At 35.6% G+C, this 20,573-nt stretch overlaps 2 protein-coding genes across 2 annotated transcripts; one reads left to right on the top strand and one right to left on the bottom strand.

Moving 5' to 3' along the window:
- Positions 1 to 5,606: 5,606 nt before the first annotated feature.
- LOC146901128 (uncharacterized) lies at positions 5,607 to 7,616 on the bottom strand. The gene has a single exon (XM_085737021.1). The coding sequence runs from the start codon at positions 7,614 to 7,616 to the stop codon at positions 5,607 to 5,609; it is 2,010 nt and encodes a 669-aa protein (XP_085593147.1).
- A 7,256-nt stretch (positions 7,617 to 14,872) lies between these two features.
- On the top strand, positions 14,873 to 17,353 carry LOC146901127 (Tetratricopeptide repeat (TPR)-like superfamily protein). Its single transcript, XM_085734089.1, has one exon. It carries the CDS (start codon positions 15,379 to 15,381, stop codon positions 17,254 to 17,256), a length of 1,878 nt encoding a protein of 625 aa, XP_085590215.1. The 5' UTR covers positions 14,873 to 15,378; the 3' UTR covers positions 17,257 to 17,353.
- Positions 17,354 to 20,573: the final 3,220 nt, after the last annotated feature.

The following is a 20,573-nucleotide window of genomic DNA, read 5'->3' as shown; positions in this document are numbered from 1 at the left end:
TGTTTCGTCTTCGTCTGAAAAAATCCTTCTTACTCAAAGCTTTTCTTTCTTAAATCATCATGACCACCATTGATAATCTGAGTGATGATCTTTTAGTCAAGATTGCTGCAAAGATTGCTGCTCAAAGCAGGAAAGATCTTTTCGCTTTTCGCCATACCAATAGCAGGCATTGGCGCATCAGTGAGGATTCTGAAGTTTCTAGGGCTTTTGGAAATGATGTCCTCTACTTCCTCTACGACCCCAATGAATGGTACAACAATGCTATGGTGGCTCATTCTAAGTTTGCTTTTAAACTTAGACTCTGGAATCATGGCAACGCCATGTTCTGTATTCTTCGAAGCACTCAACACATGTTGGATGCTAATCCAAACGTTGAAGAAATGAAACGCCTCCTTACTACTGCTATCAATGCCACTGGCTCTCTGAGTGCAAGGTACTACCTTCTTCTCATCAATGCGCTCTCCATGCCTATGCCAGAAAACATCCTCGAAGACTTCAAAGATCTTGCATGGACACATCGATTGGCAGAATTTCGAAGCGACATTTTGGGAGGAACTTCGAGTTATCGATTTCGCTGTCCTTGGTGGAATAGGCCCATGCCTATTTGGCTTACTAGGCGTCGTTTTTGCAACAACTACCACAACTGTGCAGGAGATGGGAGAATTGGAGGCTGGTATTCACTTCTACCTGGGCCAGATCATGACTACTACCTGGTCAATGCTTGCTTCAGGTGTCGTCTCGATACAGAAATTCGCTGGTTTCTCGATCGCTTTGGGATTGTAACTGAATGGTGAAAACCATTTCTAAATGCTTTTTGTCTTTAAGTACTTTGTGTTTTCTTTTGTAATGGTTTTTCCGTTTTAAGCATTTCGATGTAACCTGCCCATCAGTTGGCATTTTTAAATTAATGCCAAGTTTTATTTCGAATCAAATTACTCTTGTGTAATTTTAATTTCTTGTAACATCGGTTTATATTTTTTCAAATATTTACCGTTTATGCGTAGAATTCTCTGATCTTCTTGTAGTTCCTCGATCTCATACGCATTATTCGAAAAAACTCTTAGAATTTTCCATGGTCCTTCCCAACTAGGAGACCATTTTCCTAAACATCGATCCTTTTTATCCATAGGCAAAATGACTTTCCAAACTAAGTCTCCTTGCAGGAATAATTTCGATTTAACTCTTTTGTTATAGGCTTTTGCTATTCTTTCTTTTTGCTTTGTAAGCACTTCTAAAGCCATCAATCTTTCTTCATCAATATCTACTAATTCATCCAACATCATATCCAAATATTGATTTGTTGGAATTTCGATTTGCCTTTGAATTCGAGTAGATTGAAGTAAGATTTCTGTTGGCAATACAGCATCATGGCCATATGTTAATCGAAAAGGAGTAGTATTTATAGATTCTTTAGGAGAAATTCGAACTGCCCATAAAGCTTCATAAAGAAACTCATGCCATTCTTTGGGTTTTTTCTTTTGGCTAGCTTTTCTTTTGATTATAGTAATCAAATTCTTATTTGCTGCTTCTACCTGACCATTTGCCTGAGCATAATATGGTGTTGAAGTCAACAATTTATATCCCATTTCTTCAGCAAATTTTACCATCTTTCGACCAGTGAATACAGATCCTTGATCTGTAGTAATAGTTTCTGGTATGCCAAATCTATAAACAATAAATTTTTGAATGAAGTTTATAACTTCATCTTGAGTAACATCTTTTAGTGGAACAACTTCTATCCATTTAGTGAAATAATCTATTCCAACCAAAATATATTTGTAGCCTTTGGATGACTTAGGTTTAATTTCCCCAATTACATCTAAAGCCCATCCTCTGAATGGCCAAGGTTTTACTATTGAATGTAATTCACTAGCTGGTACTTTTTGAATTCCAGCATGTTCTTGACATCCTTTACAACCTTTAGCAAAGTTTATGCAATCTTTTAACATGGTTGGCCAATAAACACCTTGTCGAAACAAAAGCCATTTTATTTTATGGCCTGCTTGATGTGTACCACAAGCACCACTATGAGTATTCGATACAGCCAAATATGCTTCTGCTTCACTAAGGCATTTAAGTAAAACTCCTTCTGGAGTCTTTTTAAATAATTCATTGCCTATTATCACATAACTCAAGGCTCTATATTTGACTTTTCTACAAGTTGTGCCATCTGGATTTTCCAAAAAATTGACTATGGGTTTTCGCCAATCATCATCATCCAAATTGTTAATGACCAAAATTTCAGAAAATTTTGCACTCTGAAGGTATCCTTGAGATGTTTCCATGCCCCCAAGTTTTGGTCTTAACAATTTGTTAGGCACAATGTCCATCGAATTACGCTTTGTTTTAATTTCAATAACCTCTTGCTCTTGTTCCTTCGAAAGTTTGTACCCAGAAGCCAATTGAGCTAAATCATTAGCTTCTTGATTTTCTGCTCTAGGAACATGTTGAACTTCAATTTGAACAAAATGTTTAAGTAATGCATTAACTATAGTGTAATACATTATCAAAGTTTCTTTGAGGCATTTATACTCTTTTGTTATTTGCTTTATTACTAATTCAGAATCACCTCTAATAATTAAACATTTTGCCCCCAGTCCGAGCAAAATCTCTAAACCATTTATTAAGGCTTCATATTCTGCCTCATTATTCGAACAATATTGACTAATTCGAAATTTATATTTGGTTACTTCATTTGTTGGTGAAACAATAACTATACCTATTCCAGAACCATTTTTATGACTAGACCCATCGAAATACAATGTCCATGGAAATGTTTCGATGCCCCCAGTCACAGGTTCTTCAATGGAATGATCAGCAATAAAATCAGCCACTATTTGGCCTTTCACAGTTTTCAAAGATTGATAAGTTAAAGAATATTCTGTGAGTGCCAAAGCCCATTTACCAACTCTACTATGCAGAATAGGTTTAGATAACATGTGCTTAATAATATCGAAATGGGAATAAACATAAACATCAAAAGGCTTTATATAATGTTTAAGTTTCATACATGAGAAATATAAACAAAGACATAGTTTCTCACTAGGATGATATCTTGTTTCAACATCACTTAAAACTCTACTAAGATAATAAATGGCTCTTTCTATACCATTTTCATCCTCCTGTGCTAACATACTCCCTATAGTTCTTTCAGATGATGCTATATATAACTTCATCTTTTTGTTTTTCAACAAAGGTGAAAGAATAGGAGGATTAGATAAATATGACTTTATGTCTTCAAATGCCTTTTGATGTTCAGGCTCCCATCTAAAAGTTTCCTCTTTCTTTAATCGAAGTAATGACGAGAATGCTTGCGCTCTGCCACTGAGATTAGAGATAAATCTTCTGAGGAAATTTATTTTGCCTAATAAAGACTGCAACTCTTTTTTGGTAGAGGGTGCTTTAGCCTCCATTATAGCTTTAGTCTTATTTTGATTGATTTCGATGCCCTTTTTATGGACAACAAATCCTAAAAAATCACCTGCACAAACACCAAACGCACATTTTAATGGATTCATTTTTAATCCATATTGTCTCATCCTTTCGAATGATAACCGTAAATGTTCTAAGTGTTTGTTTTCAGAAGATGATTTCACAACAATATCATCAATGTAAATTTGCATAAAATCTTCAATAAAATCATGAAACATTGAATTCATTGCTCTTTGATATATAGCACCAGCATTTTTAAGACCAAATGGCATTACTATCCACTCATAACATCCTAATGCCCCTGGGCATCGAAATGCTGTTTTAGAAACATCTTCTTCAGCAATAAATATTTGATTATAACCTGAATAACCATCAAGCATACTCAAATATTCGAAACCTGCTGCAGAATCTACCAACATTTCTGCTACTGGCATAGGATATTCATCTTTGGGAGTAGCGAGATTTAAATCTCTAAAATCAATACAAACTCTTATACTACCATTTTTCTTTTTAACAGGAACTACATTAGCTAACCAATCAACATACCTTGCAGGCCTGATGAAGCCACATTTGAGGAGTCTTTCGATTTCTTCTTTTATTTTTGGTAGAATCTCTGGTGCAAACCTTCTTGGAATTTGCTTCACTGGTTTCTTGTCTGTCCTGATTGGCAATTGCAACTCTACTACCTTTCTACTCAAACCAGGCATCTCATGATAATCCCAAGCAAAGCAATCCTTGTAATTTTTCAAAAGCGCCACAATTCGATCTTTGAAGCTCTTAGGAATCTTTGAACTTATGTATGTTGGTCTTTTTACAGAACCATCTCCTATATCCACTTCTTCAAGAGGATCTTGGGCCTTCATTTTTATTGTAGATCCCATTGGATCTTCTTCAAAACCCAAAGGTTCATCATCATAAATACAATCTAATTTTTTATCATCAATGAGGTCATCAGAATTATTTTCCACTGAAGCATCGAAGACCTCTTCTTCTTTGGCTGTTTCAGCCAAATCGAAGTTTTTCTCGGCTACATAAGCCGTAATCTTTTCCCATATGCTGGGCTCAACCATTGATCACTTATTGATATCCCACCTAGTTGGTGAGATTCCATTTGCTGAACATCCTTGGTCATCAGTGACCCTCTTGTACGAAGTACTTCTTGTCTTCAGCAAATCTTTTTCCTTTACAGGTATCTTCTCATGGCAATCTTCGTTGTTCACCACTACGAAGTCATCGTCGAATGCAGTTTTCCAACGAAAACCCCATTCTGGTGCAAGTTTTACAAAGAATTTTTCTTCTTTAGTCATAGAACTTGATGCATCATTTTCCATGAATGGTGCAATAAATTGAAGCTGTTTGTCAAAGTTCTTTTTGTTGATATCTTGATTATCAACTTCAGCTTTAAAATAATAACTCTGATCAGCCTCAATATTCTCTACCAAACCATCTTTCCTCCAAATCACAATCCTTTGATGCATTGTAGAAGGAACTGCACCTACAGCATGGATCCATTCCCTTCCTAATAATGCATTGAAATTGGCTTTAGAAGGAACTACCAAAAACACAGTTGCTCTGGTTATGCTTCCTACTACCAATTCTAGTTCGATAGCACCAAGAGATTGTCCAGTAGATCCCTCATAATTAGTGAGCACTACATTATGTGGTTTCAAATCACATTCAGAAATACCAAGTTTCCTTAGAAAAGATTGTGGTAAGAGATTAACAGTAGCACCACCATCTACCAACACTTTGTTAATTCCAACACCATTTAATTTAGCTTGAATAAACAAAGGCTTTAAATGAAGCTTCATGCTATCATCAGGTTTCTCGAACACTGCATGTTGATCTTCGATGCAGCCATTATTCATAACATAATAACATAGAGGTCTATGACGAGCCATTTCCTCAGTGAAATCACATTCATCATCATGATTGGCCTTCGAAGATACATCATGTGCATATTCAATTGGTAGTACAGAAACCACACATATAATGTCAAGACTTGGTTCAGAATCTGAAAAAGTAGAAGTTAGAATATCATCATCCCCTTTAGGGATGTTTAAAGCAGAAGATAATGGAGGGAAAATTCTTTCAGTAGCTGGTTTTTTAACCATTTCGAAAACTATTGGTTGTTTTCCCTTACTTTTGTCACCATTAGTGACATCTTTTAAAACTCATTCCTTTTTCTGGCGTTGAAAACGGCGCCATTGAGTTCTAGTCATAGGATTCTTACCTTTATAGTTATTTTTGTAAGCATACTTGTTAGGATTAGAACTCTCTGGTTGGTCTGGAACTTTGACAGCTCTTTTTACCCATTTTGTTGGTGGTGCTGGAGGCGCAGAATGACCAGTTTTCTTGCCTCCAGAGAAAACCCAAGTATCAACAGGAGACTTCGATGAAGGAACGAACGTCTTCTTATGGTTCTTCATTTGATACTTCTCTGAAGTTTTCATCTTGTAAGGAACACCTCTTTTGTTAAAGCCAAACTTAGAACGGTTCTCGAACCACCCTCCTTTACGTTTTGTTTGAGGTTGATATCCTTCAACTGATTTCGCAGCTTCTTTATCGAACACTGCACTACATCGAGGACAAAGCATAGCATGGGTGTTAGATATTTTACATCGGTTTAAAAAATCAACCAAATCTTCTTCAGCCTTTGGATATGCTTTCTCCATTTCCTTGGCCAATTGATCTTCAGTAACCACTGGCTCTTCAATTCGATGGTCCTCAGTAACCATTTCTACATCAATATTATCTGAAATTTCCACCATATTGATAGAAATACCAGCAAACATGGATTCTACCACATTGGTAGACACATCAGCAAACATGGACTCTGCCTTTTTCATAGGATCTCCATCCACTTGTTGTTTTGGTTTTTCTCCGAATTTTAGCCTCCCTTCATCAAGAGCTTTTTGTACAGAATCCCTGAAACGAGTACATCGAGATAGGTTATGACCTAAAAAACCATGGAATTTACAAAATCCTCTTTTCTTCCTTTGTTCCAAAGGAGGTAACTTCATATTAGGTGGCACCAATATTATGCCATCATTAACTAATAGATCAAAAATTTCTTCACTTTTAGTAATATCAAAGGTATAAGTTTTAGAAGGATATTTGTCACTCTTGGGATCTTCGGGATTTTTTCCATTGGATGGCCTCAACATTTTACAAGCATATGGAGGTCCATCTTTTAATTCTGCCAGGTTTATATCATTGTCTTCAACGATATCTAAACCCCAATCGAATTCGGGTTCACTATCTCCTGTTTCTATATAGGCAATTTTTTCTTTTTTATAAAATTTGTTATGAGTTCTAGTTTTTTCAGCTTTAAGTCTTTCAACTTGTCGAACTCTGTCTGCCAATTGGGCCATGTCTCTTAAGTACTGGGTATCTAATTTCTTTCGAACAGAATAATCGAGGCCACCAGCAGCCATTTCGACTAATTCATATTCTGGAACAGAAGTAAAACATCTAGCCTTAAGGAGACGAAACCTATTGAGATAATCATCGATTGACTCATGACTTTTACGTCGAACACTGGCCAATTCTTTCAAACTAATCTTAGATTGACCCATGTAAAATTGTTCATGAAAAGCTTTTTCTAATTGGTTCCAACTATAAATTGAATGAGGAGGTAAAGTTGTAAACCAAGTAAAAGCATTTTTTGTCAAAGAACTTGGGAAATATTTCATTCTCAAATTTTCATTTTCTGCAATATTTCCTGCTTCCATGAGAAACCTAGCAATGTGTTCGACAGTAGACTCATCAGTTTCTCCAGCAAATTTGGTAAACTTTGGAATTTTCCAATTTCTAGGCAATTCAGCATCTAAAACATACTCAGACAAAGGAGACACAAAATTTGGTCGACGTAAACCCATATTAAAACCACTTTGGGCTAACAAGGCCTCGACAACACCCGCTATATTATTCTGACCATCGAAATTGTTCCGACGGGCTTGTAAAACCACTTGATCGGCATCCTGGTTTCTATTAACCAAAATGGGTTGCCTTTCAGGTTCTGCCTGAATTTGTGGTTGTACTACTTGTGGTTGGACAATATTTTCATGATTTCGAACCACTGGTTCATCAGCAATTATTTCAATTGCCCTCACATTTCGATTTTGAGGCAATGGGTTATTTTGGATTGGTGGAGCGCCAAAGAAATTGGCAATTCTTTCCATTTGATCAGACAACCGTTGATAACTAATGTTGGTGTCTCGAATTAAAGGATTTATGACAGTACCAATTTGTTGGGTCATCATATTAACCATATCATGATTAGTTTCTTCCATAGTTTGCCTAATGGCAGCCATAGAAGCGTTGGTTAAATTTTGTTGGGGACTTCTATATGTTGTAGATACCCCAGGACCAAAAAGTGGTGGTAATGAAACATTTAAATTCTCTGAAAACATATTACCACTAGTTTGTAAGCCTTGCATCAATGATGATGGCATACCATATGGCATTGATCTATGATCCCAAACTCCTTGAATAGAAGTATTATTTGGATAATCATGTGAAGTTTGGGTAACCATCGAAGGCATGGCTTGAGAAATTACTGTGGCCATCGAAGGCATGGCCTGAGACGATGTTTGAATGACTGTATTACTAGTTGGAATAGCCTGGGATGTTCTAACATTCCCTGGGGATGAAACATCATCTTCAACCGTCACTTGATCCACATCTTCATTTGAAGATGTTGGATTTGTTTTCTTTTGGTTGTTAGCGCGTGTCATATTAAGAAGCAATTTCTTGTTTCTTAATTGCATACACAACAAAACAAACCAGAATTAAAAGAAACTCTAACAAAAACTATAAACAAAAACACAAACGGTCCCACTGGGCGTGCCAATTTGTTTACGTTGGATTTTCGTAAACAACCGCTGGTTTACAAATGGTAACTTGCAAGATCAACCAGTAAATCTTAGGACATATTGTGTTTGTTCTTGTTGTTAGAAATTCTGCGTTTTTGATGCCAAAAATATAAGAAATATGATAAAAACAATCGAATTCAATCCACTTGAACTCAATCGAACTTAATAAAGTAAAGTGCAAGAACACTTAAAGAACAAAGGGTAAATTGCATTGATTAAACAAAGGTTGGTACACAGATTCATACATTGCAACTTGTGACTCGTTTCTCGCTTCCATACGGATACTTTGAGTATAAGTTTGTATGACGGAATTGTGACCTGTTTTTCCTATGAAAAACTACTATTTATACTAAGTCTAAAAATAACTACACTTCTTTGAAATTCAAACTACAACTGCCACAAGTCGACAGTTTTACTTATTTGAAAACAAACTTAAAATAAAAACTGACTTAAAGAATAACTGTTGATAACCACCTTCGAAAACTGCTTTATCGAAGTCTTCTAGCATCTTCGAACCCATATTTGCTTTCAACACAACACTCTGTTCGAATCTTCTTTAAATCTAGGTCAACTATACTTTGACCACATTTATTACAGCTAGTAAAATATATTGGCTAACAGAACTTCTAATTTTGATTTAAGTAGAGCTGTCAAAACGGGCGGCCCGGCCCGTTTAGGCCCGGCCCGGTCGGGTAACGGGCTTTTTAGGGCCGGGCTAAAAAGCCCGGTTCGAATATGGGCTGGAAAATTGGGGCCCGAGCCCGGCCCTGCACGGGCTCCCGGGCTAACGGGCCAGCCCGGCCCGCACGTTTTTTTATTTTCTTTTCCATTCTTTTGCTTTCTGTATGTTCCTTATGCTGAGAGGCAGAGTCCTTATGCAGAGTCCTTTCTGAAAGGTTTATATTAGAAGCACTGTGTATTTGAAGTTTTAACATGATCACTTTGTTTGTAGTTCAACTTACAACATCACTGTCACCCAAATTATTGTGGGAGGAAATTCCAGCTAGGGACATTCATGCATATACTAGGATATTCACTTAGCAGCATGCTTGGCCTTGCTATATGTTTTTTTTTTTAGAGAGGCCTTGCTATATGTTGTTGCAGTCCAGTTTCAGAATTGAATGTCCTAGTAATGAAGACAACAAAAAAAGAAACATCAATCACAATCCATCTAAAAATCAATCACAACCCATCTAAAAGTAATAAATATATGCTTCAGGTTTTGTTAAAAGCATACTTGCTGCAACTACTGCAAGAGAGTCCTCGTCCACACAAAGTGAGAAAAAAAAACTAGTATTTTTTGGCGGGCTGGCGGGCGGCCCGGAGCCCGAACGGGCCGGCCCTAACGGGCTACGGGCTTTTTCGGGCCGGGCTAAAAAGCCCTGAAAAAATTCGGGCTGCAATTATTCGGCCCAGGCCCTACATTTTATTCGGGCTTTCGGGCCGGCCCGTACGGCCCGGCCCATTTTGACAGCTCTAGATTTAAGTCTCGTCGTCAGAATTTCAAACAATTTTTTAATATTATTATTAACAAGACAAATATTTTAATATGCGTGGCATCAATAGCACTTTTCAATATCAAATGTAATGTTGAGCAGTGGCGGAGAGGGGGGCCTTTAGAGGCCACGGTCCTCCTACATTTTTAATAATCTTTTTATATACTATAACTAAACTATATTAAAGTATTAAAGTGTTTCATAAAATATATATTAAGCTATGATCCCCCAATTAATCTAATTAAAATGTTTACCATGTTATTAGATTAATTGACAACTAATATAATTAGTTTTATATGTTATATTATTATAAATTATCTCATATGGTCCTTTTCCACAACATATTTTAAATGGTATGAACCTCAATGATATAGCTTTGCAAAATAAAAAACGATTTCAATGCAAAAAATGAGCAAATCAAAACCTAAAATAAAAATAGGGGATTAAAATATAATTTAGTCCTTAATGGATTTATTCTCTTGTGACAAAAATCTCATGTCTCTCACACTCATACAAAACAATTTCTATTTAGTCATTTGTTGTTCTCTTTTTGTATTAACTCCCCGATTCTCAAGATAAATTAAGGGGTCATGGTGATTTGGAGTTCGACCGAGAGGTAAGTAAAGTTTGACCAAAAATTATTCTACTCAAGAATCGAACTCAGGTTATCCTAAACAATTTATGATTTGCTAAAAACACATTTAACCCTAGAATGTATGCACCGTTATTTTGCTATTTTGTTACAAGAGTGTTTTTGTTTTCTCTTCCTACTTTTTTTTTGTTTTTTTACTATTAAGTCAATACTTGTATGATAACTATGCTTATTAATGTCTCTCCTACATAATATAGTTATAAATTTCTTTTAGAAACAAATTAGTTTAGGGTTTCTTATATATCTTTTGCATTTAAAAAATTATTAATTTTAATCAAATTATGTTCCTTGTTTGCTAAAAAAAATGTTCATTGTACTCAGCCTCCTTCACTTTAAATTTCTGACTCCACCCATGATCTTGACGAAGTTAATGATGTTAGGCACGGAGAGGATAGAATGAGGAGGAAAGATTGTAGGTTGAATTGAATAGGAGTGGAAGAAGTAGACATGAGGTATATTTAGGTTGAGGGGAGTCAAGATTGTACGGTGGACTGCTTTTGAAAACAGTCCACCACAAAAATGCATTTTTTTCTTAAATAAAATAATGGGTTTTCCTTGGCAGAATTTTATAACAGTAGTGTTTTTGGAGCAACTTTTGGGTGGACACAGGGATTCATACCCTCTGTTTAGTAACACACACATAAAAAGGAAAAGGTAAAAAAATATAATCAAATAATCATTAATTTTCAAATGATTATAGCATGTCTACTTTTTTGTGTATGTAACTAAATAGAGAGACTAAATTCTTGTGTCCACCCAAAAATTATTTGTATATTTTAGCATCTAGTCATGCTTTCCGTCATGCATGATTGCATGCAGTGACAGCAACTAAGTCACCATCGAAAAACAACAGAAACCTGTTGTGCACCCGACCTCGTAAACACTACTTGCATATGTTGATATCACTTCTAAAGTTCTAACAACCATGCAAATGCAACAACAAGGTTACAAAAAGTGGAACAAAACACTGTCTGGCGGGGTAGATGCAGGGCAAAGTTTTAACAGTGGCATGTGATATACATGAATATACATGTGATATTCACGTGATATACACGTGATATATATATACACAAAAGATTAGTGCGCATCACATTTTACAAATAGTATGCATGCATGATGCATCTCAGTTAGCTTCCTCACCACTGCATGCATGAAATATAAGCTAGATATTTTTCTTTTTCAAAAGAAAAAGAAAAGCTAGATATTTTTTCTGTAGATGAAACAACATAAGCTAGATATAAAATATGCTTTCAAATTCAATAATTATGCATATACGAATGCGACACGCTTTGGGGATTTTCATAGTCAAATACTATATGACACTACCTACCAGTAACGGAGTTAGTTCTCTGTTTGTATTTGATAAGAAAGGCGCAGATGTAGTTCGGACTTTGTAGAATTTTAATTTCCAGTTCTGAACTGATACTTATATCAAATAGAAATATTGGCTTAAATGCAATTTTGATCATCTATTTTGAAAATTGTTAACTTTTGATACCTCTTTTCTAAAACATGTTTTTTGATTCCCAATTTTTTTGTCCCCCTCCCCCTCAAGATGATGTGGCATGCTTGTTAATGGCAGGGAGCTTACGTAGCATTGCTTACATGGCAACATCTCATTTCGATGTCATTTTAATTATAAATTATATTACAATTATAAAAAAAAAAAATTAAATAACAGATTATTATTGAAATCAAAAGAGAATTGGGGGAATAAAATTAGAAAACCAATATGTTCTTATTCACAAATTGAAAAAATTTAACGTAGAGAAAATAAGTGAATGATTTCATGTTTCCTTCAATCCTCTTCGTCTTCCTCGATTTAACATTTCTTCTTCTTCTTCGATTCAATTTGCTCCTAACATCTTAATAGCCTAGATTAAATAACAGGTTTTATATACATTAAGGAATTTTTATTATATTTGCATAATTTAGAGACTAAGTTGGAGAAAAGTGTTAGTTTAAGGACATAAAAAGAAGCCATCGAATTGAGAAGATTATGAGGAATTTTATATGGGTTATTCAGGATACAAAAGTTAGCACGTTGTAGCTTGGGAGAAAATTTGCACACCGAAGAATCATGGTGAGTTTGGTTTCAGCAATGTGCAATGATTGTTAACCCAAATTCTCTATGGGTTTAGATTCTCAAATCCGATGAATTAAAAAAGCTAACCGAGGAAGACGAAAAGGAATGAAGAAAATATGAAATCACTCACTTATTTTCTCTACGTTAAATTTTTTCAATTTGGGAATAAGAACAAATTTAGAGTTTATAATTTTATTCCACCAATTCTCTTTTGATTTCAATAATAATAATCTGTTATTTAATTTTTTTGATAATTGTAATATAATTTCTAATTAAAATGACATGGAAATGAGGTGTTAAATGATAAGTCATGTAAGCAATGTTACGTAAGCTCCCTGCCATTAACAAGCATGCCACATCATCTTACGTTATTCTTAGCATGTTTTTCAGTCAATTTCAATAGGTTTTAGCAGTAAAAAGGAGGAGTATTAGAACGATTGCCTGTGATTTCGGGACTTTTGTAATGTTTTCTATATTTGAGTCTGTAAGTCTAGTTTTCCTGAAACATAGCAATTTTAGGGGGTTTTTGAAGTAATTCACGAAGAAATCATGCAAGTCGGCAAATCAAGAACATCTTAAGAATTGTCAAGACTTTGGGAAGACCAAGAATGAAGATTCAAGAGGCTTCAAAAGACTTTACATAGGGAGGAATTATGTTCCCAAGTTCCGAGGCAAGTTATTTGAAGACAAAGACCTAAAAACGTCGAAGATCGAAGAAATTGGGACCAGAGACACATAAGAATGCGCCTAGGGCATCTAGGATGCACCTTGGGCATGGCAAAATGCAGCCATGCGCCTAAGGCATATGTGGTGCGCCCCAAGCATCTCAAATGCGAGGGACGCAGGCGTAATTTTATTCGTTTTTCTGGGTTTATATCCTGTAGTACTTGTTTCATCAATTAATAACTAGTTACATCTTAGGTTCAACAGATTTTACTCAATATTAGTAATGTCACCTCCTGAGTACTTACTACTAGGGTCAACTCGCTTTCGGTATCTTTTGTCTAGTTATTAACTAATTACCTCCTAGATAGGCAGATATAAATGTCAAGATATAAGCATCAATATTAGGTCATGTCACAACCTAAGTACCTAAACTAAGGTTGCACTACAATACAAATAAACTAAATCTAATAAAACTAAATAGCGAACATAAAATAACTAAATAATTGACATTAAATTAAATAATTATCCAAAAAAATAAATAGAGGTTCATCTTAGAATCCTGACCTATAAAGATTTAGTTACACATGGTAACTAAAGACAAATTACAAAAAGATAAAAACATACCCTAGAAAGATAAGGAGAAGATAAAACTCCTCATGAAGCTCCTAGAATCGCCTTCCTCTTGAACTGCTCCAGTTCTGAATGAGAAATTTTGAATGAGGAATGCAGTATTTATAGAGAACGTTACCACCTGAACTCGAGCTAAAATCACGGGATTTAAAGGCGAAAAAGTCACAAAATTGTGACTTATTTCGCAAGTCACTGGGTGTTGGGCGCCTATACCATATGTCAGGCGCATGTGCCTACGAAGTCTAGGCTCCTAACGCCTCCTTTCATGCGCCTGGGCGCTTCTGTAACAACTTTGGGCGCCTGGGCACCCCATTCTTTGTGCGTGTGCGCTTCTAAGTGCGTTCTGTGCTGAAATGCATGTTTTCTTCGTCTTTTTAGGTGTTTGCTTCAATGCAAGATGTCTTGGAACTTGGGAAGAAAATCCCCCCCTTTGTAAAGTCTTCTGAGGCCTCTTGAATCTTCGTTCTTCATATTTCCAAGGACCACATGAATCTTTCGATGTCTTGCTTTGCCAATTTGCATGATTTCTTCGTGAGTTACATCAGGAACACCCTAAAATTACTATGTTTCGGAAAGAATAGAATTACAGACTCAAACATAAAAAACAATACAAATGTCCTGAAATCATAGACAATTGCTCTAATACTCTGTTTCGCTGGTAAAACCTAGTGAAAATGACTGAAAAACATACTAAGAATAACGTAAGATGACATGTCATTACTTATCTTTTGGATGATTAGTTTTTTAACCATAATTTAAAGTTTAGTATTAAAAATTTATACTCTTTTAAAAATTGATTATTGTCATCCATGTGGAAGAGTGTTTGATTAACTATTTAATTAATCAATTATGGATTGACAGTAATCAATTATTAGAAATTATTCTTAATATACATTATGAAATATTGTGTTAAGAACTTAACTTATTAATTGATGAACATGTGTGTTGGGATATGTTTCAAAATGGATTAGGATGGACTCAACTATTTAATTTAGTTATTTAAATGTCATCTCTTCGGAGGGTTAAACATACTACTGAATATAAAGGGGAAAATCTAATTGTAAAACGTAAATGAAGAAGATGAACCAGTGGAGTGCAGGTATGACCTCTATCTCATAGTCTTAGATTTCGCGCCTCAAACTTCAGTAAAAAATAAAATTTCTTGTTTGGATGGCTTTTAACATCTTTGTCCCTACCTTGTCCCTCCTAAACTACTGAAACCTTGCTCCAAGCGATATCTATCCTCGTTGTTCCTCTTTTGCTTTGATCCAAATCATCAAAGATCTTCTCAAACTACTGAAACCTTGCTCCAGGCGTAATTTGGATCAAAGATCTTCTCAAACTTCATTGAGTAGGAAATCGTTGTGGTGACTTATAAGCTAAACTTTGTGCTTCATCTACTTAAGGCTATGTTTGGCACATATCTTTCCTACGTCACACTTATTAAATCTCTCATTCTTACATTCTTAGCCTTGTAAAAAAAATAAAATTATATCCACCCATAAAAGCAGTGATATTTGAAAAATCAACCCAACAAGCATGGCCACAACCCCATTTCTCATCACACCACCACCACCTTCCGCCACTGCGGCGCCACCATCTTCAGTAGAAGCCCTCGCCGTCTTAATCGACAAATCCAAATCCAAAACCCACCTTCTTCAAATCCACGCTACTCTCATTAGACGCAACCTCGACGACCACACTATCCTTAACTTCAAACTCCAACGCCGTTACTCATCCCTCGGCCACCTCAACTACTCAGTCACCCTCTTCAACCGAACACGTAACCGAGATGTGTTCACATGGACCTCCATTATCCATGCCCACACCCAATCAAAACTCAACGATCAAGCACTTTCTTATTACGCTCAAATGCTTACCCACCGTATCCAACCCAATGCCTTCACTTTTTCATCTCTTCTCAATGGAAGCACGATTCAACCAATCAAATCCATTCACTGCCATGTTATCAAATTTGGGTTGCGTTCAGATACTTATGTTGCAACGGGTTTGGTTGATGGTTATGCAAGAGGAGGTGATTTTGTTTCTGCAGAGAAACTGTTTGATGAAATGCCTGAGAAGAGTTTGGTTTCTTTTACGACAATGCTTACGTGCTACGCAATGCACGGGAAGCTTCGTGAGGCGAGGTTGTTGTTTGATGAAATGGAGGGAAATAGAGATGTGGTTGTTTGGAATGTGATGATTGATGGGTATGCTCAAAATGGGTTTCCGAATGAGTGTTTATTGCTTTTTAGAAGAATGCTTGTTGAGAAAGTTAAGCCTAATGTGATTACTTTGTTGGCTGTTCTTTCTTCTTGTGGTCAAGTTGGTGCTTTGGAGAGTGGTAGATGGGTTCATTCTTATATTGAGAATGGAAAAGATGGTGTTGTTGGGGTTGAAGTTCGTGTTGGTACGGCTTTGGTTGATATGTATTGTAAATGTGGGAGCTTGGAGGATGCAAGAAAGGTTTTTGATAAGATTGGTGGTAAAGATGTTGTGGCTTGGAACTCGATGATAATGGGATATGCTGTTAATGGGTTTAGTGAAGAAGCTTTGAAGTTGTTTCATGAGATGCATGGTGAGGGAGTTCGACCTAGTTATGTTACTTTTATTGCACTTTTGACTGCTTGTGGACATTCTGGTTTGGTTACCAAAGGATGGGAAATTTTCAATTTGATGAAGAATGAGTATAAGATGGAACCAAGGGTTGAGCATTTTGGATGTATGGTTAATCTTCTTGGTCGAGCCGGGCATTTGGAAGAAGCGTATGATCTTGTGAGGAGTATGAAGATTGATCCTGATCATGTGATTTGGGGAACTTTACTCTGGGCTTGTAGACTTCATAACAATATTTCATTGGGAGAGGAGATAGCAGAGTTTCTTTTGAGCAATAATTTAGCTAGCTCTGGGACATATGTTCTTCTTTCGAACATATATGCCGCTGCTGGCAACTGGGATGGTGCAGCTAAGGTTAGATTGTTGATGAAAGACAGTGGAGTTGAAAAGGAACCTGGTTGTAGTGTAATTGAAGTTAACAACAGGGTACACGAGTTTATTGCTGGTGATTTAAAACATCCCAAGAGCAAAGATATATATTTGATGCTGGAGGAGATGAATGGTTGGCTCAAGGGAAAAGGTTATACTCCAAAGACAGATATTGTTTTACATGACATAGGGGAGGAACAAAAGGAGCTATCATTGGAAGTTCATAGTGAGAAACTTGCATTGGCATTTGGGCTTATTAGTACTCGTCAAGGAACTACGATCAAGATTGTAAAGAATCTTCGTGTGTGTTTGGATTGTCATGATGTGATGAAGATGATATCTACGATCACTGGGCGTAGAATTGTAATGAGGGACAGGAACCGGTTCCACCACTTTGACAATGGTTCATGTTCATGTGGGGATTATTGGTGAATTTAATACATTGTTTCTTGAGGGAAAAGAACCCAGGTTGTTGCCGTTGTTGTTAACTGAGGGTTTTTAAATTAGTGATATCAAATATAAGACTAAATTACATTTTGTATATTTTAAAAAGACATTTAAACTTTGTTATAAAAAAGAATGACATTTAAACATACATAGCATCTTCGGCAAATTTATGCATTTGAGAAAGGATAAAAAAAAAAAAATTTGGTCGACTAATTTCTCCATGATTCTGCCTTTCACCTCGTTGTCGTTAATTTCAATCCACTCTCTGGCTACTACTCAGTGTTAGTGAAACATGTAAAAGTGTTGGTAAATTTCTCTCCTTTCTATAGTACCGGACATCACACAATAAATCTGGTTTATAAACAAAAAAGCAAAAAGGAACAGTACAATATGAAACAGGAAAAATGGATCTAAGGGAAGAACCGATAAAATCCAAGTCTCAAGTGTCGGGATTACAATGATTTAGAATAGAATACAATATAAAGGAGAAATTGTTATGAAAATTTGAGAGTAAAAGTTTTAGGATTTTAGAGAGAATAACATAATTATTAAAATGTTTGATTAATTGCAAATAAGGTACAATGTCAAGTTTAAATACAACCCTCAAGGCTAAAAGAGTGAAATAGTAAACTAATATTTACAATAAACTAATTCAATTAATACTTGATTCCTTTTACAATATCCTCTCCTTCAAGTAGCTTGGTCATGAAAATTCTCAAGTACTATGCTTGGGAGGTAAAGTCTTCCATTTAAGCAGAACCATAGAAACATGAACACTTCACCTTTCAATCATTTTCCTAGTACATCCACCAGCTTCAAATGTTGAAAGATTAGCAAATATACCTTAGTTAATAAGTGGTAAGTACTCCCTCCGTCCCGGTATAATTGACCTACTTTGGTTTTTCACACAGATTAAGAAAAGTGTATAAATGAAGGGGAAAGTGGAATATATTGCATTGGGAATGATAAAAGTAGTATTATTTAGTGTTATATTGTATTGGGAATGATGAAAGTTGTATTGAAAATTGAAATTGGTCAGTTATTTTGGGACACTTTTTTTTAGAAAATGGATCAGATATTCCGGGACGGAGGGAGTAGCATAAAGTGGTACAGACAACTACAAAGCAAGAGAGAGAATAATAGACAACAATCACCATACTTTTTCCACTATCCAAGTTAACTTCTTTCCCACGGTCTGCTGTTGTATTGCTTTTTGACAATAGAACATAAACTAATGGGTTGTTGTACCCATTGTCAACTCGATGTGCAAAAGTTTCAGCCACTTCACTGTTTTTTGTAACCATGCAAAAAATATGAGAACTTCCATGTTGATGCATGTGGTTAGTCGCAACAATTCCAATTGTACAAGCAAGTGAACTATACCCCAAATAGAAAGGTTTTGTTTCAGCAATGTTTAATAAGGCAGTAGCTCTTGGTCCACCGTATAGTTGAACACCTTCCAGTTGGAGTTCAAAAGCAACCGAGAGCAATGCACTCAAAAACTCAACACTCATAATCCTAGTTTTGCATAGGATAGATTTGAAAATCCTCTTGATTTGCAAGGAACCCAAAACCACCAACAAATTCCCATAATTCAAATGTGGTATTTCTTTTTGGCTTAAATAGGTCTTTCGTCCCTACAAATATAGGTCATTTGAATTTTCGTCCCTAAAGTTACTAATCATTCCAATCTGCCATTGCAAATATTAATCAAATGGTCTATATTTACAGGGACGAAAGACCTATTTAAGCCCCTTTTTTTATCAACACCAAAATTGTTCCTATGATAAATAATTTCAAAATAATAGCCTCTCATTAGTTTTGCATTTAGCTTGATATACATGGATACAATTTGAATGTTGTAATGCGAAAGAGGATCCAGCAGTACATAAAAAGTTGCAGACTTGTTAAAAGGCGCAAAATTGCTTGCTGCATCAAACTTAACCCAACTATCACACCATAGACCAAATCAATTCTTGTTTTTCTTCCAACCAACATTTTTTGACTGGAAAGTGAAGCCCAAAAGTTCACTATGCTCAACATAATCTTTGCCTGTACCACTGTCAACAAAACCTAGAAACAACACCTGAACCATTTTTTTCTTTCTGTTTTTCTTCCAGCGGCATTTCACAACCAAAAATGCTGAATTGATTTTTTGGGTGTTATGCTTTTCTATTCAAAATTAATATTTTAAGAACATAAATCAATCCTAATAAAATTCAATTGTTAATTCTTCCATAGCAGGTGGAATTGTGGTTCTGCTCTTCAACAAATGTTCCTCTTTTGATGGCTTTCAAACAAAAATTGTGATTATGTTTTTTAACAATAAAATAAAAAATAATGATTCCAATTTCTAATAGAGAAAGAGATGATAAGATGAAGAAATCATCCCACAACAACTACAAGAGGATGAAGAAATCTGAAGAAAGAAATTTGACTCACCCATGTGTTTCTCTTTCCTATTATGTCAGTTTTTTTTAAATTTGTATCTTATGAATGGTAGTTAACTACCGCTGAGCTCAGCGGTAGTTAAGTGTTGTCGGGTCCTCAACGGTAGTTAACTACCGTTGGGGGTATTTTAAGAATTTCCATGTGTTATTAGGAATATATTGAAGTCAAAAAAGCAATTTTCATTCATAACTCTGAAAGACTATATCAAAAAGATAATCTAAAGTATAATTCATATAAACTTCAACATACCTAGGATCTTGAGGGAGATGAATTCGGACAGAACAAGTGTCTGTGAAATGATACATTTCTAAAAAATAAACCCACCTTTGCATTATGAACTTCCAGCAAACTTTGGCCAATAGCCACTCCTTTTGTTGTTTCAGAATCAAAAACTAACTCAGCATATAAGGCTCCAAACTTACATGTGAATTCAATACTTGGGTCACCATTCACTAGTTTTAACATGAGCATTAGTAGGCATCAAAATACTGTCAAGAAGAACAACGCTTGCAAATTCCAATTTACACCTCAATTTTGTAACCAAGCTCAAAGCCAAGATCTTATTTTTGCCACAATAAGCAGCCAATTTCTTTCCATCTAGTGCTTCTCATTTATCATATACAAGAACTGAACTTACTTCCTGAAATACCTCATGAGCAACAAGAAGAAAACTATGATCAAAAGACTTGATGGCAAGAGAATTAACCACATAAATCCTAACCAAAAGTTTGCTTTGATAATATCATAATTAATGATTCTTCTAAAGATAAAAAACTTCAAAGAGCTCCAATGCAACACGTTGATAAAGGTGCAATGATCAGGAGCAATACATATCATACATAGTCCTAACC

Source organism: Medicago sativa, chromosome 8 (genome assembly GCF_051527215.1).
Source record: "Medicago sativa cultivar Bolivia chromosome 8, Bolivia_mono, whole genome shotgun sequence".
Lineage (NCBI taxonomy): Eukaryota > Viridiplantae > Streptophyta > Magnoliopsida > Fabales > Fabaceae > Medicago > Medicago sativa.
This window is presented reverse-complemented; position numbering and strand designations above follow the sequence as displayed.

Bases quoted from the DNA above. Each gene is read 5' to 3' on its own strand.
- LOC146901128 (XM_085737021.1), bottom strand. From the start codon at position 7,616: ATGGAAAGAATTGCCAATTTCTTTGGCGCTCCACCAATCCAAAATAAC.
- LOC146901127 (XM_085734089.1), top strand. From the start codon at position 15,379: ATGGCCACAACCCCATTTCTCATCACACCACCACCACCTTCCGCCACT.